This window comes from Lissotriton helveticus, chromosome 3_1, assembly GCF_964261635.1.
Source record: "Lissotriton helveticus chromosome 3_1, aLisHel1.1, whole genome shotgun sequence".
Taxonomy (NCBI): domain Eukaryota; kingdom Metazoa; phylum Chordata; class Amphibia; order Caudata; family Salamandridae; genus Lissotriton; species Lissotriton helveticus.
In genome coordinates this window covers 1582139894-1582165588 of record NC_136061.1, presented here as the reverse complement: position 1 = coordinate 1582165588, position 25695 = coordinate 1582139894, and the positions used below count along the sequence as shown (strand labels likewise).

The 25695-nt window shown below is 48.2% G+C and overlaps 1 protein-coding gene across 1 annotated transcript in view; it reads left to right on the top strand.

The window, feature by feature from the left end:
* LOC144825059 (nicotinamide N-methyltransferase-like) overlaps positions 1–24819 on the top strand; it is a 215235-nt gene extending 190416 nt beyond the window's left edge. The window contains exon 3 of the mRNA XM_078683970.1: positions 23347–24819. Within this exon, the coding sequence (XP_078540096.1) occupies positions 23347–23782 (436 nt within the window). The 3' untranslated portion in view covers positions 23783–24819. The remainder of the gene's footprint in view (positions 1–23346) is intronic.
* Positions 24820–25695: the final 876 nt, after the last annotated feature.

The following is a 25695-nucleotide window of genomic DNA, read 5'->3' as shown; positions in this document are numbered from 1 at the left end:
TCGGACTCACCAGTTCGCCACACCTTTGGATCATGGGGTGCACAAGCTTGATACATTATAGTTTAATCGATTTGGACTCATGGCAGCTGGCCTATGACCTAATAATTGAACAGAGAATTGAGAGTGATCATGACCCGTTGATAGCATGCCTAAGTGTGCCAACAAGGATAAATCTAATCATTACCCTCATCCCAGAGCTGAAGAAAACCACATTACAATTAACAAAAAACAATACATTTATTATATCGTGTTAGCACAATAGGCCAAAATTGGCCCACGCCAGAGCCCTAAACTTTGAGCAAAAAGTACTCAATTGCTACCAAGAGTTAATTTAAACAACCCAGAAATCATTCCTAGATTTGAAACTCATAATTAAACTGGCTAGAAGGCAAGGTGGCCAGCAACTAGACCCAGGAAGTAGGCACCCCATTAATTGCAACCCCCTGCACATAGAATGGTTCAGCCAGGAGGGCAGCATGCTAAAATATGCACTTTCATTGGCACTAAAAACAAGGCACAATACTACTGATGGGAAAAACAATTAAAAAAGCTAAGGAAAAAGTACAAGCATCTTGTTAAATATAAAAAGCCCAGTACAAGTAAAGGTCTGCCTGGGACTCAAAGAAGCTCTCAGAAGCAAAAACACCAGGCGTTTCTGGGAGAGTATCCCCAAGACAGCTGGAGAGTACTATTATGCCTGCCTCTTGGTTACACTATTCTTCATCATTATACAGTCTTCCAAGTCAAGAAACTATAGGACTGAGATAATAATACTGGGGAATAAAGGACGACTGAACGAAGAATGTCTTAGGAGGAGATCCGGAGTGTTATACCACTGAGTAGATTAGAAAGCAAATCAATAATTAAGAAATTCTCCGAAAGTGAAGTTCAACTAGCTATTCTTAGCCAGAATCAAAACAAGGCCTGAGGTTCTGACTGGATCCCAGAGGACAGGTACAGAATAGTGATTTCTTCATGGGTACCTATATTAACCACAGTTTATAACGTGACATGGTTCCAGGACAGGGTACAGGCATCATGGGTATTGGCAATTATTCTCCCTTTACAAAAGAAAGGACCTTGGGATCACCCATCTAATTATCGACTACTCTACTTTCTCGATGGAGGAAGAAAGATATATGGCAAGCTTCTGTATACTAGCCTAGATGATTGACTAAGCTACAATGGGATCATCAACGCATCACAGGCAGGCTTCCAGAAGGGGCAAGGAAAAATTGACCAAGCAATGCAGCTATTTAACATTGGTTAGAAGTATACCAGTATCAAAAAGTTAAAATTATAACTGACTTTCATTGATTTAAAAATTGCCTTTGATACTCTTAGTCGCTAGCTTCTCGGGCCAGCAATACTAGACCTGGACTGCCCAGTAAAACTAGCGTTCAGCTGGGGGGGCGAAGCAAGCCAGCAACAGAGATGGCCACCTAGTACCGAGGCTCCCTCGTCTATATTCACTATCCTGCCATTATCCTTGGGAGCTGACCCCTAATTCTGCCCTACGACGGCTCTGTGGGTGGCGGATTCCCTGCGGGTACGGATTCCTATCTTGGCACCGGTTTTTCTGCACAGCTGGTGGTGAGGAGCGCGCCGAGGCCTGTGCAGCGCGGAGGCCTAGTGGAGCAGCGGTCTCGAGTACCTGACGCTCTGGTTCTCGTGGAAGGATCGCATCGGCTGCCGTCTCGGGGACGTCCTTGGCCTTTCACCGGACACGCTGGTAGGAGCTAGCGGGGAGTTGTGTGGAGAGCTTGGGGGCTGACGGGTCAAGGCGGCAGGGGTGTCCGATCCGGGGTACTTCTTACCCCCTGCCCCTCCCCCCCTTTATTCCTGCGGAGTGCCGAATAGCGTCCTGGAATCGCGCTGGGCCCGCGCATGGAGTGAGGCATGTGGTGTTTGCCGTAGTCACTGGCTGAGGAGGCGGCTCTGACTGTGACTGTGGCGGTGCTCTGGACCTGGGACCCCCTACGCTGACACGATACTGGAGTGCAGTGAGCATAGCGTGCCGTTGATTCCTGCCGCCTGGACTGGTGCGACCTCTGCCCACTATTGACTCTGGGGAGTGCCTGGTCCTCCCTCCTTACGGCTGGGGTGTTCTCCCAACAGATTTCCTTTGCCGGGCGGGGAGCGCTTGGGGTCCTGATGTGCTGCAGCCGCTATTGTCCTTCTCCATTACCCCGCAGGCGTGGACTGGCCTTGGATTGTCCTGTTGTGTTGTCGGCCTCCCCGCTCTGGTTCGTGGCCTGCCTGGTGAGACCCCTGCGGTGTTCCCCTGCGGACGTATCTGGACTCCCTTTTGTAACTGGCCCCTTCCTTGGTGCTGATATCCTGGGGCAATGCCTATGCTCTGATCTGGGGCATACCGTGTCCATATATTGGTGGGTTGTGCTGGTGGCTGGTGTGGGAGCTACTGGTGCGGCCCCGTGGACGTGGCTTCTCTGTGTGCAGCGACATTGGGCCCCCTTGGGTGGCGGTGCCCCTCCCACATGCGCTGCTGGAGGCCTGTCTCTTCGGAGGGCAGGTTGGTAACGCTGTAAAGGCCCGCCCTGACTGTCATTGGCCTGTTATCTACGGCCCTTGGAGGTGGTTTTGCTCTGGTCGTTTACTACTGGGGGCCCAGACCCCTTGGTGCTTCGCACGTTTTGGGAAGGTGAAGTCCTGGTTCCCTCTTCAGAGGGGAGCGGCTGCGCTGGTGTGGTGGCCTGAACTATTGTCCCTTGGGAACCTGTGGTGACCCCCGCCTTGAGAGTGTGTACATACTGCTGACATGGGGCGCTCGGACAGAACACAGTCTAAGCTTTCTTTTGGCCCCAGGGGTTCCAGGATGGCGGATGACGCGGGGGCAACAGTGCTGCGGAGCGTGAACTTCCGGAGGAGGCTCAGCAGCAGGATCTACGCGGTTTACTTATCGCTATGGAGAAGAACTTCCAGGGTAGTATGACCACTTTGGAAACCAAACTGAACGCCCTCACGTATCGCATGGATCATATGGCTGAGCGCCTGGACAAACATGCGTAGTGGATTGATATGACGGAGCGCAGGCTCACTGAGGCTGAGGAGGCGCAAACTTCACTGGACTCTGAGAACAAACAGATTAGCAGGGCTATGCAGTCCCTTCTTGACAAAACCGAAGATTTGGAAGCTCGCTCCCGGCGCTGTAATCTTCGCATTTCGGGGCTTCCGGAGTCCACCCAGACTGGGAATATGGAGCTATTTATTGAGGGCCTGCTGAAGAAACTCCCGGGGGGCACTGCTTTTTCTGCCATGTTTGTGGTTGAGAGAGCCCATCGCTCGCAGGGTCCGCGGCCTAAGCCGGGTGCTCCTCCTCGCACCATAATTGCTAAATTGCTAAATTACTGGGACCGTGATGTGGTGCTGAGGTTGGCTAGGGACAAGCAGCCATTGCAGTACGAGGGTTCGGTGCTGTCCTTGTACCCGGATTGCACTTCTCGGGTGCAGTAGGCCAGGAAGCAGTTTGAACCCATTAAGCGTCAGCTACGAGACATGGGGGCGGGTTACGCTATGCTCTACCCGGCGAAGCTGCGGATTAACAGAAAAGGGAAGTCATTGATCTTCATGGACCCCAAGGTGTTGCAGAAGGCCCTCAGAGACTGGCAGAGAGAGAGCCGGCCGTCTAGAAATGCGGAGGCTGCCGCGGCGAATGGCTCCCTGGAGGAACAGGACTGAGGGGGGTTGTCGTACAGATAAGCTGCATGTCTCTCTTTTTGCATGTTCAACTGTTGTGCCTGGGGCTGGGGGGGATTGTTGGTGACCGCTCCATGTTTCTAAGTTATTGGGTTATAGCAGTTCTGGCTGGTCGCATCCCCACATAATGTCAATGGTCACTCTATGTTTTATATAGCGGCTGCCTGTACCTTGCTCTTTCATATGATGCAACGTGTTGGGGTGTGCAGTCCTTCTGCCCTGGTGGAGGGGATTATTATTTTTGGAAGTGGACTGGGGTTTGCTCCTTATTAAGGGATTGGTGCTGATTTACTGACCCGAAGGCCCAGCGGTCTATTTACTTCGTTGTTTGGGGCATTTAGCACAGAGGGTAATACTTTTTCAACTCCTAATCTGATTGTTGAGACGGGGGCGGTGGGGTGCGATGTTCATTACCCTACTTGTTGACTGTTGCTTTTATTGGCGGGCTACCTCTGCCCTCGTGTGAAATTCACTGAGTTCTAATGTGTGTTTTGGGGTGGGGGGAGGTTGGGGCAGTGGATTTGGTTGTTCTGGCTTTCAGATTTTTGGCACTGTGGGTAGGTTGGGGGGTTGGGGTGCGCTTTGGAGGGTGGAAGGGTGTGCGCGGCCTAGTTGGGGTAGGGCAGGCGTGGGCGGGAACTCGGGGGGGGGGTTGTTCCTAGAGACAAATTCCTTTCAAAATTGGAGACATGTTGTGTTGTGCTCTTTGTTTATGGCTTTTGGCTTTGTGCGTATGGCAGTAGCTGATTTGCTGGGTGTGTGTGGGGCAGTGTGATATTGGTTGGTTACACATACATTCTCAAACGCAATTCGCAATCGGAGCTCTACAGCGACATGATGCCCCCACGCAGCAGACCCAAGAATTTCTGGTCCTTAGTATTGAATGACGTATTGGTGAGAGCTGGGGAGCCTGGGGGTGACGAGACACTGGAGTCTGACGTGGATGGTGGTGTGGACTCGCGCCCTGAGTGAGATGCCTGGGTGGCGCGCTGCTGTTGATGCTTGATTCTGGGAGAGACGGGGCTGGTCGGTGCTCTGGATGGTTTGCTTCCTGCTGCACCCTCCCTGGGGAGTGAGCCTTAAATATTTCTTGATGTGGATGTGATGGGATGGCAAAGACAGCGAAGATAGCAGAAGATCGAAAGATGATGCATCGCGAACACTTTACTACATTGACCAGAGTCCTTAGGGGCGACACCGCCGGTGTGTGAGTAGTGTGCGACCCCACCCCCATTTGTAACTTTAAAGCTCCCTTGAGCAGCGGGCTGAGGAGCCTGGGATCCCGCACCTACGCGCCTGAATGGTACTATACTGGGCAGATATTGGCAGCCATCGGCAACCCCAGTACACGGCCTATCCCTGCTGATGAGGGGTAGTACCCCCAGGGATGGCGAAGACAGCGAAGATAGCAGAAGATCGAAAGATGATGCATCGCGAACACTTTACTACATTGACCAGAGTCTTTAGGGGCGACACCGCCGGTGTGTGAGTAGTGTGCGACCCCACCCCCATTTGTAACTTTAAAGCTCCCTTGAGCAGCGGGCTGATGAGCCTGGGATCCCGCACCTACGCGCCTGAGTGGTACTATACCTGGCAGATATTGGCAGCCATCGGCAACCCCAGTACACGGCCTATCCCTGCTGATGAGGGGTAATACCCCCAGGGATGGCGAAGACAGCGAAGATAGCAGAAGATTGAAAGATGATGCATCGCGAACCCTTTACTACATTGACCAGAGTCCTTAGGGGCGACACCACCGGTGTGTGAGTAGTGTGCGACCCCACCCCCATTTGTAACTTTAAAGCTCCCTTGAGCAGCGGGCTGACGAGCCTGGGATCCCGCACCTACGCGCCTGAGTGGTACTATACCTGGCAGATATTGGCAGCCATCGGCAACCCCAGTACAGGGCCTATCCCTGCTGATGAGGGGTAATACCCCCAGGGATGGCGAAGACAGCGAAGATAGCAGAAGATCGAAAGATGATGCATCGCGATGACTTTACTACATTGACCAGAGTCCTTAGGGGCGACACCGCCGGTGTGTGAGTAGTGTGCGACCCCACCCCCATTTGTAACTTTAAAACTCCCTTGAGCAGCGGGCTGACGAGCCTGGGATCCCGCACCTACGCGCCTGAGTGGTACTATACCTGGCAGATATTGGCAGCCATTGGCAACCCCAGTACACGGCCTATCCCTGCTGATGAGGGGTAATACCCCCAGGGATGGCGAAGACAGCGAAGATAGCAGAAGATCGAAAGATGGTGCATCGCAAACACTTTACTACATTGACCAGAGTCCTTAGGGGCGACACCGCCGGTGTGTGAGTAGTGTGCAACCCCACCCCCATTTCAGATCTGATTTATGATTGATGTATACCTGTCAACATTACTGTGTATTCTTTGACCATTCTCTGCTGCCAGTGGTTATTGCCAACGCTTGTGATGATGTTGCCTTGGATTGTCCCTTTTTTGTTTGTTTTGAAAAGCCAATAAAATAAATAAAAAAATAAAAAAATAAAAAATAGCATTCAGCTATCCAGCAGTTACATGTCAATAATATTTCATTCATCAGGTACGGTGCAAGAGGCGAAATCACTTAAAGCTTTAGCATAAATATCGGAGTCATACACTGTTGTGTCTTGACGCCAGCCTTGTTTAATATCTATATTCATTGTACTAGTATTTATATAGTGCTTACTACATCTGATGAGGCATCAAAGCGCTTTTCGGCAAGTAGCATGCAACTCTGGAACCCAAAAGGGAATGGTTGTGGATTAGTATAGGGAAATATGAGTTAATTGGAGTGGTGGACATGTGAGTCTGTTAGTTTGAAGGAAAAGGATAATGGAGGTACAGAAGTGGAAAGAGTCCAGAAAGTGTTTACTGGGATATCATAGTAGTAAGATGAGGTTTGGATGAGTAAAAGCAGAGCTGGAGGAGGGAAGTGACTCTAGAAATGTATTAGGGAGATCATAGTAGTAAAATGAGGTTTGAGATGAGTCAAAGGAGGGATACATGAGAGGAGAAATTAGACAGGGTTGTTTGGAACATCAATATAGTAAAATTAGGTTTTGTTTGATCCAAAGAGAGATAGAGGAGGGAAGAGACTAGAAAGGGTTATTATTTAGATCATAGCAGTAGAATGAGGTTTGGGATGAGTCAAAGAGTTGAAAGTAGAGAATATATTGAGAGAGATATAGGATGAACCATAGGCTAGTGCAATGGAGAGAGAGAAAGGTTTTTCCACCCAGTAGGAGTAAATGAACAAACATATAGATACATAAGTACATTCGTAGAGTACACATGTATAAGGAAGATAATATATAAAGATTTAAGTTGCATTTTATTAACTTAGACTTTCAAGTGTTGCTCTAATTTAAACTAATTTATTTGTGTTTTTTTATTACTATTTATTTTTAAATATTTTTTTCAATATTTAAAAAGTGAAGCAATTGTATATAAAATAGTTAGGATAATATTTACATATTTACATATTGTTATAGATAAATAAAACAGAGACACATCAGCATATAATGATTTTTTAAATATATAGTCATTCTTAAAGTCCCGCGCTTCATTTAAATAAAGCCCCTGGGTTGGCCAGGTCCCAGGGACAGAAAAAAAATGTGTGGAGTGGGCCCCAATCCCCCCCACACTGCTCCGGAGAACGCCACCCCTGCCAACCCCGGGGCTTTTTAAAAATATTTGCGGCATGGGGAACACGCCCCCCGCAGCCCCGGGATCTTCTTTTTTAATCTGTGGGGGCATCTAAGGCCCCCCAATCCCCGGGGATGGCTACACCAGAGGCTTCTTTTTAAATCTGTGGGCGGGGCCTGAAAGCACCCCCAAAGCCCCAGGAACCACCACCCCCGGGGCACTAATATTGTAATTTGGGGGTCTGCTCTGGACCCCCGAGCCCTCGGGACCACCACCCCCGGGGCTGTGTATTAGTTGTGAGGGGGCGGCCCTGGGGACCATCACCCCCCCTGCGCTGGCGCCTGCAGTGTCCCAGGGTGCCCACCCCCAGGACACTGCTGTTTGAAATGAGAGGGCGGGAGGTGGGGAGCCGGCGGGGCCGTAGGGGGATTGGGGACCCCGCCATGGTTCCCAACGGATAGGGCCGTCCCCGGGGGATGGGGTACCCGGGGCCATTAGTGGCCCTGGAGGGGGATACACGGTCCCCCTTCCCCTTTTTGTTTTTAAACGGAAAGGCCGGAAAGGCCGGCCCCAGGGGCTTGGGTTCCGGGGCCATAGGAGCCCCCCTCCAATAATTAAATTAAAAGAAAATGACCATGCTCAGGGGGATGAGGTCCCCAGGGCCCGCCCCCTCCCCCTCCCTACAGCACTCTGCAAACGCGCCCCCTGGAGCGCTGTAAGATGGGGAACTAATTCTCCTTGAACACTGGGGGTCCCTGGAGCCAACTAGCCCACCGGGAACCTCCAGTATGCACCACAGAGCTGTGTTGCTGAGAGGTGTACAGAGGCCATGTACCTTTTTACACCTCTCTGCAACGCAGCTCTGTGGCACTTAATGGAGGTACCTGGTGGGCTGCTTGGACCCTAGGGACCCTCAGGATTCAAGGGAACTTAATCCCCCAGCTTAAAACGCGCCACAGGATGGTGTTTGCACAGTGGTGAAGGGAGGGGTCAGGGCCTGAGGTGACATGTGTGCAAACACAGCCTGTGGTGCGTTTTAAGTTGGGCAATTAATTCCTCTTCAATCCTGAGGTCCAATGGGGGCCAACTAGCCCACCAGGTACCTCCAATAAGCGCCACAGAGCTGTGTTGCAGAGTGTTGTAAAAAGGGGCATGGCCTCTGAACACCTCTTTGCAATGCAGCTCCCTGGCGCATACTGGAGGTAACTGGTGGGCTAGCCACAGGGCAAGTTTGCACACTTGTCACCTCAGGCCCTGCCCCCTTCCTTCACCACTGTGCAAACGCGTCTCCTGGTGAGTTGTCTGTTGGGGAATTAATTCCCCTTCAAAACTGAGGGTCCCTGGGTGCCAACTAGCCCACCAGGTACCTCTTCTTTCATCACATTTCCTACCTCTGTAGGCATAGTTAGAAATTAGCATTTAAAAAAAACAACGGTTTCAGGGGCGTTATAGTTAATTGGACATTTCACTCGTACAAAACCATAGAAATTCCCCTGTTATGGTTAGTTCAGCTAACTATAACTCGCACACCCGCAATGCACTGCTGATGACGTCACATATTACATTACTCATGACATGGTCAGTGACATCACTCATGACATCACTGATGACATCTCAAATTACATCACTGATGACATCACTGATGACATCATCCTTGTGATGAAGGGGCATACCTCCTCTCACCCTAATATAACCTTTGATACACACACTCAAAAATAGAAATTAACATTTTCAAAACAATGGACATATGAGTACTAGTTACAATAACCTATTCAGTAATTCCAATGTCTACACACACATCCATTCATTCACCAACAGTCCTATACATGTACTCACTCATCATATGTACTCATACACCTATACATCCTGTTACACACCGACACTCATCCATAGAGTTACTCACACACATAGTCACACATGCAAAGTATCAAACATCCATTCACTTGCATATACAGTTATACCCACACCACCACACTTACTTCTACAGAAACTTACACATAATTACTCTCTTAAACAATCACTTATAGATACACATACTCATTTATACAGGAACTCTTCCAATCTCTCACTCTCACATACACCAATACTCACATATACTAGTTTAAAACATATGTAGTTACTCATAAAGACACTATTGAGACAGTCATTCACTCACTAACACACCCATACACACACTCATCCACCCATGCAGTCCTGCACACATGCTGTCTTCAACACATACAAACAGTGCATCACTTATTCATGCATCTATGCACTAACACCCCCACCGAACAATACAGAAACTCATACTGATTCTCAAAAAACAACCAATAACCCATATAGACACTCATGTAGCTACTCGCCAACCCATGCAGCCACTTACACACAAAGTGAGAGACTGCTACAGATATTTACATATTTAGACATTACTCACTAACCCATGTATTGTCAGTTATTCAATCAATTTTACAAAAAAAGTATCTATTTAGATACTTATATACCCATTTATTCTTCCATCGACCTTGAGATGTAGATATATAAAAACATATTTACTCTTCAGAAAAAAACACATTCACTGGATGATGTCATCAGTGATGTCATCATGAGAGATGTCACTGACCATGTCATGAGTGATGTAATATGTGACGTCATCAGCAGTGCATTGTGGGCATGTGAGTTATAGTTAGCTGAACTAACTATAACGGGGGAAATTCTATGTTTTTGTACAATAAAAGGTCCAACTAACTATAACACCCCTAAACCTATGTTTTTTTCAGTGAATTTCAAAGGATTTTTAAATGCTAATTTCTAACTATAACGTGCCTGAAGCCTATGTTTTTTTCAGTGAATTTCAAAGGTTTTTTTAATGCTAATTTCTAACTATAACGTGCCTGAAACCTATGGTTTTTTAAGTGAACTTCTAAAGTTTTTTAAATGCTAGTTTCTAACTATGCCTACAGAGGTAGGACATGTGAAGAAAGAAGAAAAAACGCACAGAAAGAAGAAAAAGAAATGCAGTAAGAAGCAACAGAAGACGAAAAAAGTGCAGGAAGAAGGAAGACGTGCAGAAAGAACAAACAGAGGAGCAGAAAGAGTTCTTGTTGCAAACTCATCCTGTACCCTCAACTTTTTCAGATGGGTACTGGTGATAACTGACTCTGACTAACCAGTTCTAGAGCCAGTGCTATGTTAAAAGACACTTAGAATACAGTGAAAACACCTACATACACTAGGGAACTCTATCGGTTGGGGTACCCCAGTGATTACCATGACCTCCTCTGTAAGACCCTAGTACATAATAGGGCATGGGGATTAAAACTACCTCTTAAAACGCACCACAGGGCGCGTTTGCACACTGCTGAAGGGAGGGGGGGCCTGAGGTGACATGTGCAAACACGCAGTGCAACCGTTTTAATTTGGGGGATAAAGTACCCTTGAATCCTGAGTGTCCCTTGGGTCCAACTAGCCCACCAGGTATCTCCAGTTAGCGCCACAGTGCTGCATTGCAGAGAGGTATAGAAAGGGTCACGTCCTGGACCACCTCTCTGCAACACAGCACAGTGGAGCTTACTGGAAGCACCTGATGAGCTAGGTGGCCCCCAGGGGCCCTCAGGATTGAAGGAGAATTATTTCCCAACTTAAAACGCGCCACAGGGTGTGTTTGCACACGTCACCTCAGGCCATGTCCCCTCCCTTCACCACTGTGTAAACGTCCCCTGTGGCCATTTTAAGTTGGGAAATTACGTCCCCATGAATCCTGAGGGTCTGTAGGGTCCAACTAGCCCACTAGGTACCTCCAGTAAGCGCCACAGAGCTGCTGAAGGGAGGGGGGGGCTGAGGTGACATGTGCAAACACGCAGTGCAACCGATTTAATTTGGGGGATAAAGTCCCCTTGAATCCTGAGTGTCCCTTGGGTCCAACTAGCCCACCAGGTATCTCCAGTTAGCGCCACAGTGCTGCATTGCAGAGACATGTAAAATGGAGTCAGGCCTGGACCACCTCTCTGCAAAGCAGCTCAGTGGCACTTACTGGAAGCACCTGGTGGGCAAGTTAGCCCCCAGGGGCTCTCAGGACTGAATGGGAATTATTTCCCCAACTTAAAACGTGTCACAGGGCGTGTTTGCACACGTCACCTCAGGCCCCGTCACCACTGTGTAAACACTCCCTGTGGCCGTTTTAAGTTGGGAGATTAAGTCCCCTTGAATTCGGAGGGTCGCTGGGGTCCAGCTAGCCCACTAGGTACCTCCAGTAAGCGCCACAGAGCTGTGTTGCAGAGAGATGTAAAAAGGGGCGTAGCCTCTGAACACCTCTTTGCAACGTAGCTCCCTGGAGCATACTGAAGGTACCTGATGGGCTAGTTGGCCCTCAAGGACCCTCAGTATTGAAGGGGAATTAATTCCCCAACTTACAATTCGCCAGGGAGCACGTTTGCACAATGGTGAAGGAAGGGGGAGGGGCCTGAGGTGACATGTCTGCAAACACACCCTGTGGCGCATTTTAAGTTGGGTAATTAATACATATTCAATCCTGAGGCTCCCTCGGAACCAACTAGCCCACCAGGTACCTCCAGTATGCGCCAGAGAGCTGCATTGCACAGAGGTGTTCAGAGGCCACACCTGTGGCAAGTTTTAAGTTGGGGGATTAACTCCCCTTGAATCCTGAGGGTCCCTTGGGCGCAACTAGCCCCCCAGGTACCTCCATTAAGCTCCACAGAGCTGTGCTGCAGAGATGTGTAAAAAGGGGCATGGCCTCTGAACACCTCACTGCAAAGCAGCTCTCTGGCACATACTGGAGGTTCCTGGTTGGCTTGTTGACCCCCAGGGACACCCAGTATTCAAGGGGAATTAGTTCCCCATCTGCAAATGATCCAGGGGCCGCCTTTGCAGAGTGCTGCAGGGAGGGGGTGGCGCCTCCGGCGCGATGCAGTTTTTTAAAATTCCTTTTTTTAAGAAGGGGCTGTGTGGCCCCCTTCTTTTCCTAATTTATTTGCCCTGGGGACCCCATCCCCAAGGCCTGACCCCTTTTTAATCTATTTGTTTTTTAAAAAAAATTGGAGGGGGACCACGTGGCCCCCCTCCCGAGGCCATAATCGGCCCCGGGGACCCCATCCCCCGGGATATGGGCATTTTTAAAATTGTATTTAATTATTGGAGGGGGTCTGCGTGGCCCCCCTCCCAGGTCACTTATGGCCCCTTGGACCCCATCCCTCAGCTGTTGGGGACGGTGGGGGGTCCCCAATCCGCCCACGCTCCCGCCAGCTCCTCACGTCCTGCGAGAGCCGGCATTGCTTTTCCACATGGGGAGCTGCTAAAATGCAGCTCTTGGTGTGGAAAATCAATCTGCTTTGGTTTTTGAAACAGTGAGCAGGTTTCCTGCTCTCTCTTCCAAAAACCAAAGTAGAGTTTGCTATGGCAGGGCAGGAGTCACGAGGCTCCCGCCCTGCCATCGCAAACTGCAGTGTCCTGGGGTGGGCACCCCGGGACACCGCAGGAGCTGGCCCTGGGACGTGGCGATCCCCAGGGCCATTGAGGCCTCCAGGAGGGGGGCCACGAGGCCCCCTCCCAGCATTTACAAAGCCTCAGGGTTGTTGGCCCCGGAGCTTGGGGGTCCATGATAAACCCCCCAATTTTCATATTTAGAGCCCCGTGGAGGTGGTGGTCCCCCGGGGCGTGTGGGGGGTTCAAGCCACCCCACACAGGTTTGTTTTAAAAAAAAAATACAAGCCCCGGGGGTGGCAGTCCCCGGGGCTGCGGGGGGGCTATGAGCCCCCACAAATATTTTAGAAAAGCCTTGGGGATGGCGGTCCCTGGGGCTTGTGGGATTTATGAGCCCCCCCCACCCACTTATTTCACAAACCCCAGGGGGTGGCAGTCCCTGGGGCTGTGGGTGGGCTGTGAGCCTCTCGCAAATATTTTTGGAAAGCCCCGGGTGGTGGAGGTCCCCAAGGCTGGGGGGTCCCTTTGGGCCCCTCATTACAATATAAAGATTGCCCCCGGGACTTGGCCCACCCGGGGGCTAAATAATAAGGAAGCCCGCTTTGTTTTTTTTTTTGCAGCCGGCTACGCAGATCCTCTGTGCATCCTGCGATTTAAAATAAATAAATAATTTTTTTGGGGACCCCCTGAGCAGGCCTAGGGGGTCAGGGTGTTTCTACCCTGCCCCCTTTTTGTGTTTTGCGCGTTTGTTTTTCTCTTTTCTTGTGTCTAGCTTCTACAGAGGCACAAGATGGCTGCCAACACTTCCTGGTTTGGAGTGTTGACAGCCAATTAGCATGCAGCCCGTGATCGGGAGGGTGCGCGGATCCTGCACGCCTCTTGATATTGATATTTTTTTTATTTTTATTTTCTCAGCAACTACTGAACAGATTACACCATTTAACAAAAAGGACTCTTTTTGAACCAAGGGCTACCTTTTTGCCAAATGTGGTGTGCGGGTAGGGGTCTGTCACCTCACGAACCACCTCCGAGGGGCACCGCGGGCGGAGAGCCGGTGGGGAGTGCGGGAGAGGCAGCAGAGGGTAAAGCATCTTGTCACTGGGGATAAGAGACTAGGGAACCCCAGATGTCGATCGGGCAGCAAGTGGCCGGCACCAATTCCCAGAATTCGGAAATCAGCACCTGACAGCAGGAAGCATCCTCAAGCCAAGCGCTAACCTTGGGCACAGATCTGAAACCCCAGCACATGGAGACCCTGCACCTTGCAAGGACGAGAAGCATTGCAGTCAGCCGGTAGTAGCGTCTGAACAGAATTTCCAAATCCAAGGAGGCAGAGCAGTCAGTTCGATGTGACCGGTGTCAAGGTAATCTCAGTAGTAGCGGCGCACACATCATGCCAGTAGGCTGAGACCTTAGGGCACAGCCAGCAGAGGTAGGAGAAGTCTGCCGCAGGAGCTGAGCAACGGAAGCATCTGTCGCTGGGGGTGAGGTCCATTTTATGCAGTTGAGAGGGGAGCGGTATAATTTATGCAAATATTTAAAATGTATGAGGCGCAAATAAAAGTTTGGGGACATGCGTTTGATCTGATTACAGCAGTACAGCCAGTCCTCCTGAGAGAGATCACCACCGAAGCCTTCACTCCATGCCACACGGGCGAGGTCAGTGGAAATAGCTGAGTCCACAAGCCTAAGGGTGTAGATCTTGGTGACCAGTTTGTGAGGGGAGGGGGAAATATAAAGAAAGAAAGTAGAGGCCAGCAACTGAGGGGGGTCTGGGGGAACGTAGAGTGAAGCTCCCTACAGAGAGCTCTGATCTGGTAAAAGAGCAGAGTGTCTATGGGACTAGATTCTACCGCCAGAGAAAAAAAAGTCTTGCTAGGATAGAGGCCCGACACCGTGGAAAGCCCCAGGCGGGTTGCAAGTTTGACCATACCAGCTGTCTGCAGGTGGGAAATGTCGGGTTATGTGCAATGGGCATGGCATTTGCAGAGAGCATACTAAAACCAGAATATCTCCGGAGCCCATACCAGGCCCATCGCAAAGTCTCCACTGTGTCGATCTCGCCACGTGGGGGTTTCACCTGGGCACAAAGAGCAGTTGAGAGTGACCAAGGGGTTGCTAGATCTGCCTCCACAACCACATGTGGCTGGAAAGGTGTTGGGTGTAGCCAGAAGTGAAGAAAGCTAGCTTGGGTGCTGAGGACATAAAGTTTAAAATCCAGGGCACCCAGACCGCCCCAGGACAGAGGAAGAGTGAGTATGTTATATGCGATTCTAGGTTCCCGTCCCGCCCAGACAAGGATGATAATGATAGAGCGGAGTCTGCAAAAAAAGTGAGCTGTGAGGGGGATTGGGATGTTCACGAATAAATACAAAAACTTTGGTAGCACCACCATCTTAGCAATGGCTATGCGGCCCACCAGAGAAAGAGGCAGTCACTGCCAGAGTTGGATCTTAGACTCCTACCAGTCCACAGCGTGGCCAAAATTAGACTTCCAGAGCTCGTCCACATCCCTGCCAAGCCATATTCCAAGGTATCTGATAGGCCCCGACGCCCAAACAAACGGAGAGTCAGGAGTAAAGGAGACAGTGGCGTCCATAAGAGGAAAAAGAATGGATTTGCTCCAGGTGACCTGGATACCGGAGAGGCCCCCAAAGGGCTGAGATACTCCTGGGGGTTGTGGACATAGAGGGTAACATCGTCAGTGTACCTGGAAATAACCTGGGCACGAGCAGCGAAGCTGAGATTCCTCTTGGTATGGTGCTGCCGGATTCTGGCGGCAAGGGGCTCCATGGTGATAGCGAATAGCATGGGTGAAAGAGGGTGCCCCTGCCGATTACCCCACCCAATGGAAATAGGTTCCGGGATCTGGCCATTGTTCCAGAGGCGGGCTGTGGGGAGGGTGTAGAGGAGCTGAACTTTGCGTAGAAACACAGGGCTGAAGCCCAAACGAGGAAGTAGGTGAAAAAGAAAGGGCCGCTCCAAAGTATCTAAGGCTTTGGTGGTGTCCAGAAGGGCCACGACAGCCAGAAGAGCAGGATCAATTTGATGAAGGATAGAAAAAATGGTCCTGAGATTATGCTATGTGGCACGGCCAGGTATGAACTCGGACTGGTCAGGGTGGGTGATTAGCGGCATGAGAGGAGTAAGGCGGGAGACCAGCAGTTTGACGAAGATTTTGTTATCAGGGACGATAAGAATCGCAGAGCTTGGGGGGTTTCTCCGGCTTCGTGAGAAGCATTAGTTAAGCCTCGCGGAGCAAGGGGGGGAAATTGGCGACACTTAAATGAGTCATTGTGCATATCAGTGAGGTGCGGGATGAGAAGGGGTGCAAAAGCCTTTTAAAAGGATGCTGGCAAGCCATCAGAGCCGGGAGCCTTATCCCCGGGCAGGTTGTTCATGGCATCTAGAATCTCCTCCTTGGAAAAGGGTTCATTGAGGTATTCCCGGTGTCTATTACTCAGCCCGAGAAGCTCAAGGGTATCAAAATATTGATCAAGTATGTCTTGCGAGCGTACGGCCCCAGCTGTGTAAAGTTGAGAATAAAATGTGGTGAATCGATCCACTATCTCCCCAGGAGAGACGGTTCCGTCCGGACCCCCTTCCTGAAGCGCAGTGATAAAAGAAGCAGCGTGGGGTTGTCGTATAAGAATAGCCAGAATCTTGCCAGGATGATCCCCCTCACTGAAGCAGCCTGCCCCTACCTCCCTGCCCAAGAAGGAAAGCTCCCTATTGGCCTTGTCAGTGAAATCAGTGAGCTTGCCCTTGAGCTTCACAAGAGTGTCAAGTATAGGGTCTAAAGAATACGAGGAGTCCAAAGCCTTGATCCCTCCCTTCAACCTGTCCAGGGTGCCTCGAATGGAATGCAGCATGCCAGATTACTTAGAGATGCATTCGCCGCGGATTACCACCCTAAAACCATCCCGGACTGTGGAAGGGGAATCAACAGAGCCTATGTTAAGGTTGAAATAGTTTGTGACTGTGGTCTGGATCTCATCACAAAATACTGAATCCCGGAGCGCATTGGGGGGCAGTCGCCAAGAGAATTCTCCCTGGGGAAAATGAGGGAGTTACATACGAAGGCGAACGGAAGTGTGGTCGGAAAGGGTGCGTGCCATATGTTCCTCCTAGGTGAGCCATGCGGACGCTTCTGGCGTAGCAATCTAGAGGTCCAAGCGGGACCAGCAACCCTGACCAGCCTGTGATGCATGTGCCCCCGCGCGCCAAGGGACGGGTATGCCACCAGATGTCAAGTAGTGAGTTGTCAGTGAGTATGGAATTTAAAAGAGAGGTAGCACACGGGTGAAGAGCATGTGACCCAGAGAGATCAAGGGTGGCTGATAGTGTAAAATTAAAATCGCCCCCCAAAGGAGTGCAGCTGGGCCAGAGAAGAGATGTGCTGCCAAACCTGTGCAAAGAATTCTGAGTCATCGGAATTGGGACCATAATGTGCAGCGAGGATCAATGGCTGTGACAGGAGAGTGCCATGCAGGATGACCAATCGCCCCCCAGGGTCTGTGATCAGCTGAGTAGTATGCCAAGGGAGCCTGCTGTGCAGCAGGATGGATACCCTGCAAGAATAGTTGGAATTGAATAAGGAGTGAATTTCATCCCAGTGTCTGGATCGAAGCCTGGAGGAGGTGGTGGGCAGTAAATGGTTCTCTTGAAGAAAACAAATGTCAACCTTATGCCTGATTAGGTGGGCATGTACTAGGCGGGCCTTGTGGTGGTCATTGAGGCCGCAGACGTTCCAAGTCCAGAGGGTGGTGTCTGTCATGTCACTGTGCAGAGGGGATGGAAGTCAGATGGAACCAAAAGTGTGACTGGGACCCTAAGCAAAGGAGAGGGGAAGTGCAGAATGAAGCGCAGTGTATCATATGTCATCGTACGGAAAAAAGCATGAAGCAAAACAAACAACAAAGCCTCGGAAGGAGGCAGCAAGCCCCGAAAACCCAATCCCCCCACCACCCACACCAACCCCCCAATCAGGCTGAGAAACTACCCTACCCATCCCAAGGGACCACAACTGGGAGGGGAAAATTCAGCGTCCAGGAAGGGTATTATCCTATGGGGGCATGGTATCGCCTGGATTACACCCCTGGCATAGAGACAGGGTAGCCAAACCATAAGTTATTGCAGACAACATTTAGATTAAAAGAGGACAACGGGCCGTCTAATGGACGGGGGTTCTGGAGAAAGAGCAATCGAGGACCATAGGGGACAGGAGGTAAGGTGGGAGCCTGCGCTGCAGGAGAGTAGAATAGCTTCACGACAATAGCAAGCCCCAAGGGACAGCGAGCAAGAGTACAATTGTGGAGAGGAAGGCCGTATACAGCAAATGGAGCAAAGTGGAAGATAACCATAGAAGGCAGCTTTACACCAAGGATCACAAATTATAAAGACAAAATGATAAAGGCAGGATTCAGTCATTGTCACTTAGGTTGCTGTCGACAACGGCCTGGGAGCCGAAAGGAGAAGAGCCTTGTGCCTGATTAAGTTTCTTTGCGTAGGCCAATGCTGCTTTCGGTTCCAGGAAGACATGCACCTTGGAGCCCTGCCTGACTCACAGCTTAGCAGGGTACGCCAAGGAATAGGAGACATCTTATTTTTGAAGTATCCGCTTAGCCAGGGGGAAATCATGGCGGGCAGCCTGCACCGCCATCGTGTAGTCGGGGGAAAAAGCTAGGGATTTCCCCTGATGAGGGATTTCTCCTTTCTCCCTGGCTGCCCGAAGGATGGTGTCTCGTCCCTAAAGTTCAACAGCTTGGCAATGATGGGGCGAGCCGGCAGACTATGAGCAGGAAGAGGGCCGAGGGAGCAGTGGGCACGCTCAACAATAGAAACAGGGGAGAGGACATTGCCAAAGAGATCATGAATGAGCTGCTCCACAAAGTCTTCCATTTTAGAGATGTTGGAGGTTTCAGGGACGCCAGTGATGCGGAAGTTGCTCCTGTGGGAGCACGCCTCCAAATCCTCATTCTTGTTCCTGATCAACTCGAGAACCATGTGCATTTGGAGAAGCATGTGGTGGTCTTGTGTCGCGGCACTCTCAGCATTCGAGACCCTTGCCTCAACCTGAGACAAGCATGTGTCATGCAAGTCAACTCGGGCCTTGACAGCGTCCAGCCGGGTCGACAGCTGATCGAGTTGGGCAGCAATGTCAGTGACTGTGGACTTCACGTCAAGCATGATGGCCTTCAAATCATCTTCTCTTGTCAGGGCAACGTCAGTCTTTGTGGCCGATTCGCCCACCAGGTCTGCCGGCGCTGATCAGAGGCGATCTTGGGTTGTTTGGGGTCAGTTTTCCCCATGGTCAGGCACAGTCTTGTGGATGGGGCCGCCAAGAGTTAGGAGAGGCTAAGCAACAGCACCAGGCAAAGCAGCCGATGGGGAAAGAAGCTGTGTCCATGGGAGACAAATTGGACAAAGAAGCAAGTGCAGGCCCTGGGAAGGAGGTTGATGAGGGTGAGGGTCTCACCAACAGTGCGGGGTTGCAGGTTCAGCGCTCACGTGGGAGAGCTGCGGAGTGTCAGGGCCCCCCGGTGAACAGAAAGCCTAGGAAGGTTAGCAATGACCTGTGGGGCTGCACCAGGTGAGGCACACAGTCTAAGGAGCGTCCGCTGACAACAAAACTTTGAGGGGTGCGGAGCATACAGTGTCAGATTCAAGAGAGGCAGTCAACCAGAATCCGGTCGCAGAGGCCAGAGCACCTGCAAGGCCATGTAAGTACAGGACTGAGGGAGGGGTTAGTGAGGATTCACAAGTACCGCCACTCACGATGGTGGTCAAAGAAGGCTACCTGGCAGGTCCACAGGCCCCAATGAGGAAGGAGTGTTGTCGTCGGAAGTCCATGGGGCCTGCTGTATGCAGACAAGAGGCAGCCGCGCGGGCCCCGTCCCCTACAGTGAGTGCAGCAGGAGCCTGTGAGGGTAGAGGTGGCAGGGAGATGCAGGGGGCATGCTGCCCACATCGCGGGCCAACAGGGGGAGACTGGAGGTGGTGGACACCACCAATAGGACTGGTAGGCCCAGGCCACACGGTACGGTGCTTGCACCCCCTACCCAGCTGCAGAAGCCCCAGCGGCAGTGCAACTCACCGGGATCAGGTGAGGCCAGGTGGCAGGCAGGTTCTGATGGGGCGGTCCAGTCCCCCCAGGACGGCCAAGGTGATGGGAAGAGGCGGCGGCACCACAGCATCGCGGGACGGGCTCCAGCCGCATGCCTGTTGCTAGGCCCAGCAGCCGTGCTCAGCTCCAGTGGTGGAAAGTCGGTATAGCGGTGGATGCGGGGGCCCAGAGGGGGATCGATTGATGCCCCCAGGTGGAAGAGTCAGGATGGCTTGGAGCAAGATGGTAGCTCCACCAATGTCCGCAGGATCCTGGCGGATTATCGGCTTGGCCGGCAGAACCCACTCAAGGTGCGGCCATCTTGCAGCCGGCTAAGCCACGCCCCCACTGTTTTAATCAATATGAATGAAACTATAATATTGAAGGATTAATAAAAAAACTATTTCCAGTCCAGTTTGTGCAACAGTAGGGAAAGCATTGGACTCAGGAGGGGTAAAATACAATATTCCCACTCCAGTCTATGCAACAGTAGGGACAGCATTGGGCTCAGCAGGGGCAACATTTTATATTCTCACACCAGTCTGTGCAACAGTATAGAAAGTGTTGGACTCAGGAGGGGATAAATGTTAGGTTCCCACTCCAGTCTGTGCAACAGTAGGAACAACTTTGGACCCAGGAGGGGTAAAATGTACAATTCCTACTGCAGTATGTGCAACAGTAAAGAAAGCGTTGGACTCAGGAGGGGTAAAATATAATATTTACACTCCAATCTATGCAACAGTATGGAAAGCGTTGGACTCCGGAGGGATAACATTTTATATTCCCACTCCAGTGTTTGCAACAGTAGGAAAACTGTTGTACCCAGGTGGGGTTAAATGTACTATACCCACTGCAGTCTGTGAAACAGGAGTCAAAGTGTTAGCCTCAAGAGGGGTAAAGTTTACTATACCCACTCCAGTCTGTGCAACAGTAGGGAAAGCATTGGACTCATGAGTGGAAAAATCGAATTATCCCACTCCAGTCGGTGCAATTGTAAGGAAAGCGTTGGACTCTGGAGGGGTAGAATTTACTATTCCTACTCCAGTTTGTGCAACAGTAGGGAAAGCGTTGGAATCAGGAGGGGTACAATTTACTATTCCCACACCAGTCGGTGCAACAGTAGGGATAGCATTTGACTCAGGAGGGGTAAAATTTACTATTTCCATTCTAGTCTATGTAACAGTAGGGAAAGCATTGGAATTAGAAGTAATAACATCTACTATTCTCACTCCAGTGTGTGCAGGGAAAGTACTAGGAAAAGTACTTCCCTTCAAACACATATTTTATTTTAATACAAGTATGAATTTCATAAAATTATACAACTATTACTTAAAATTAAATATATACATTAAAATAAAATTACAATAATGATGCATTGTTGAAATAATTAATGTAAGGAAAAATTTGTATTTGATAAATATTTCATTAAATTCCAGCATTATAGTCCCACATACCTACAAATGCACATGTAACATATATCTAAATTAAATAAATACAATAATTGCACAATTTACATAATTAATTAACAATTAATTAATTAATAACAAATACATAATTTAAAAATAGTCAATTATTATTTCATTAACTTCCCACCTTAATCCCCTACAAACCTAATAAATATAAATTAAACAATTATACTAATTACACAATTTACATAAATAATTAAAAATGAATTCATAATTTATCAATACTTAATCAATTATTACTTAAGTTACGTCCCACTCTATACCCCTAAAAAACAACAAACTGCACTTAAAATGCAAACTGAATTTGTTTAATAATTACACAATTGGCATTATCAATTTACAATTAATTAAGCACCAAAAATAAAACTCAGAAAAGATTATTTCTACAATTTACGAACTTAATAGTCAAATAGATAATTAATATCAATAAAAATATATAAATTGATTCTACTTAATTTACTTCCAACCCTGTACTCTTACAACATTCACAACCCGCTATGGCACTATTAATTACTATTTTACAATTAAATGAAACATATAAGTAACTTAAAATTACAAACTATTAAATTACAAACTATATTTAAAAACATTATTAACTATTACATGAACAGTATAAAACATATACAACTAAAATGTTATTTAAACACATAAAGATACTTAAATATTTCTTCCCTGAAAAAAATCAATATTTTTGTCAACGATATTTTTGCACATGATATTTCTGTGTCAGGATATTAAAAACTACAATATTTCTGCAACTTGATATTTTAAATATATATTTTTGAGGGCACACCATAAACAAGCATTCATGGCAATTTGCTATTTCTCTCTGCTGCACAATGCAGCACACATGGAAACAGCAAATGTTAAGGCCAGGTGTTTTTTGGTCTTAATTGCGGTGCTGCTCAAATTTACGCCACCCTTGAAAATAGGGGACAGCGTCAAAATCAAAGGGTGTTGCGGTGGAATGACCTCCGCAACTACCATTGCCAGCCCCTTTCACACTGAGAGTAATGCGAAAGGGGGCTATATTTACAAGGTGATGTTAAGCCACGTTATTTGGCTTAAAAGTCCCTTGTAAATAATGAGTTGGATTTAACGCCACCAGAACGTTCTAAAAAGTGATGTTCCAGTGGTGATAAGTCCTTGTATATATGCCTCTGATGTTGCCACCTCTAAAGCCAGGGGTTGCAAAGGCAGTGCTAGGGGTAGCAAGGGGCAAACTTGGGTTCGCAACTACCACATGTGGTGACCCATAAATGATGCCCATGGGTGCAAGGGTGCCTTCATTGCATGCAGGAGTGTTTTTGTGCAGGAAGGGGCATCTTCCTGCACAAAAAGAATCCTAAGAGATGTCTTCCGCTTTCTTTGTGTGATGCAGAATAAAGCACACATAGGGAGAAGAAAAAACAAGGAGAAATAAACATATTGCTCCTCGTTACTCCTCACCTCGGGAGGCATATGGATTTGGCACTTCCCCAGGTTTACATCACTTTGTAAATCTGGAGCAGTGTCAAAATCCATGGGTGTTGTTTGGGAAAACCCACCACAATGATTTATGATTCCACTCAAACCCACGCTTTCAATGGAAACTCAACGCCTTTGTTGGCTTCATGAATCGAAATGAGAGCCCTGCGTCATGCATGTACCACCTTATGTGATGCAGGGATCTCATAGATAAGCCCCTAAGTATTTTTGTCAAATAAAAATGTCAGCACTGAATCTAGCATTTTGTTTGATTTATAGTTATATATATATATATAGGTATCATGTTAAGCTGGTCAAGGAAAATTGCTTGGGCCCATGATAGAAAAGACAACAATTGAGTATTATTGCTATTGAGATGAATGTGAAGATATTTTGAAGGGCGCTGTTTCTGGTGATCACTGGTTTAACAACGACATAAAGAATAAAAATTGGTGTACACTTTGAAATGTCTAGATTTTGTATTCCTGTAATGTTTCTAATGTGTAATATTTTTCTTTTAGTACAAAGTGGATGGAGAAGGAACACAAGTTGAGAAGAATAATCAAGCAAGTTCAGAAATGTGATGTGTTGAAGGCTAATCCTCTGGATCCAGTCACTCCCCCTCCAGCAGATTGTGTGATGAGCATACGTTGCCTAGAATCTGCATGCAAAGATGTGAAAAGCTATTGCGAGGTGCTGAAAATGTTCAGGACAATCTTAAAACCAGGGGGTTACTTGGTAATCGCCAGTGGGCTACACGGTTCCTTTTACTATGTGGGGCAGTCCATATTCCCATGCTTGTATATAAGGCAAGAAGATGTAGAGAAGGCATTCATAGATGCTGGTTTTGAAATAGTGAAGATGGAGGTGAAGCAGAAAACTGATCTTTCCACAAACCATATTTCAGATTATTATGCCAGCTATTTTGTTCTTGGACGGAGACCAGTGGAATATTAGGGGCTTGATTTAGAACGTGGGTGGTGCCTTGTCTATTTTACATGTCCCTCCTCTTTCAAGGCAGAGTCCTTCTGGCATCGTTCTGGAACTGGACCCGAATGACCTCCAGGAATTAGAATGCAACCAAACGCTGTTCGGTCGCAATCCTTTACTTTGCTATGGGAGTGTGCATTCTGAACGTAATGCATGCTCTCATAGCAAAATGCTACGGTGCAGTTCATCCCTGCACCGTGGCAAGCACCTCAAGGTGCCCACCACCAGGTGCAGGGGCCACCATTTGGCAGCTTTGCACCCATGGGGGCCCTGCTCAGGCCCCCAAAGCTGTTTCCCACTGCCTATTTGTGCTGGAAAGGCCAGTCCAAAAAGGCATTTGGAAACTGCCATTGTAATCCCTCGGCCAGAAAGAGGCAGCCGGAAAGAGGCGGCTGGGGGATTGCTGTAAGCCTTCCAAATGGCGGACAGCCTCTCTGCGCCCGTCATAAGCCATTTGGTAGACTGGTTCGGATTCCCTTCCAACCGAGCCAATCAAAATGTCTCAGTCAGAAGGGAGTCCGAACCAGTGATTATGATGCGGGCAGGAGGGCTCTGACTGATGGTCGGAGCCCTTCCTGTCCGCATCGTAATCGGCCCCAAAGTGTATTTATGGAATTGCCAGACCTCTAACAAGTGAGGGGATGCTGGATGTAAATTGATAGCACATTTACTATCTGCACAACTTCATGAAGCAAATCTATCACACAATTAAATGTGTTTTCTGATTAAATGATTGAAGTATTCTTATCAAATATTTCATTTTTATGGTCGAAAATGTCTGCTAAGAAAAAATTAAAAGTAAAAAGTTTTTATGTAATTGCATGAAACATAAGATAGCAATTTGGCACATTGAAAGAGTGGGATCACCACAAAGCACGTGAAGAGTGTAGCTTAGCATATGGCAACTGAGTAACAATTTACACAATCAAGCCAATCGATTACTGAATGAAAATGTATAAGAAACGTTGTTGAATGTAATGATGAATAAAATGAGAAGAATTCAATGGAATGGGATTTATGCGAATTAATGGACAATTTATAATAACAATGCCTAAAGAGAATATTTTCATTCAATTCCGTTTTAGTGAATAGATGTCCATACAAGAAAAGGTAAGTGAAAAAGTATCTCTTATTTGGATAACCATTTTCAAAATATCTGGTGTCCCTAACAAGCAGGGCGGATCGCAGCTTGTTCTGGGACACCATACCTATGTTTTCATTTTTATGGCGGTCTTTCAGGGTAGTAACTCTCCAAGAACTGGTGGAAGTCTAGTTGCTCTGGATGAACCAATGGCAGAGCAAGATTAGTATCCATCAGTAGGGTGTCTGAAAGTAGGATGTAATCGACTGCTTACTTTGACCATTTTTCTATTATAGCCCTTTTCTAAACCAGTATCGTAAGTATTGCGATTCATTATAATTATTTGATGCTTGCATTTTTTTTATTTTTCTTTTATTTTCTAAACCAATGACAGATCAACAATAGTCCTCATTAAGTCCCATAGAATCAGGTTATGACATGAAACATCTTGTTCTATTCTTAAGTGATGCACAAAACACATTTATGAAGACAGGAATATTCCATAGATTGCAATTAATAGAGTCACTGAAGACACATGTCTGCTTGAGTCTTCATAAGAATAAACAAAGATGGATTGGAAGCATTCCAGATTTTAAAATAGAGGATCAGCTTCATGTGCATAAATTATTGCAACGTATATATTTAAACTCTTTCAGAAATTACCTCTGTACACAAAATTATTTTGGACTTTCTCTTTTTTTATAGTAGCAAATTCATAACTACTGGTATCACATTTAAAACTATTTTTATCAGTTAGAGCCACCTTAGCTTCATTGATGGAACACTTCCTCTGACAGGC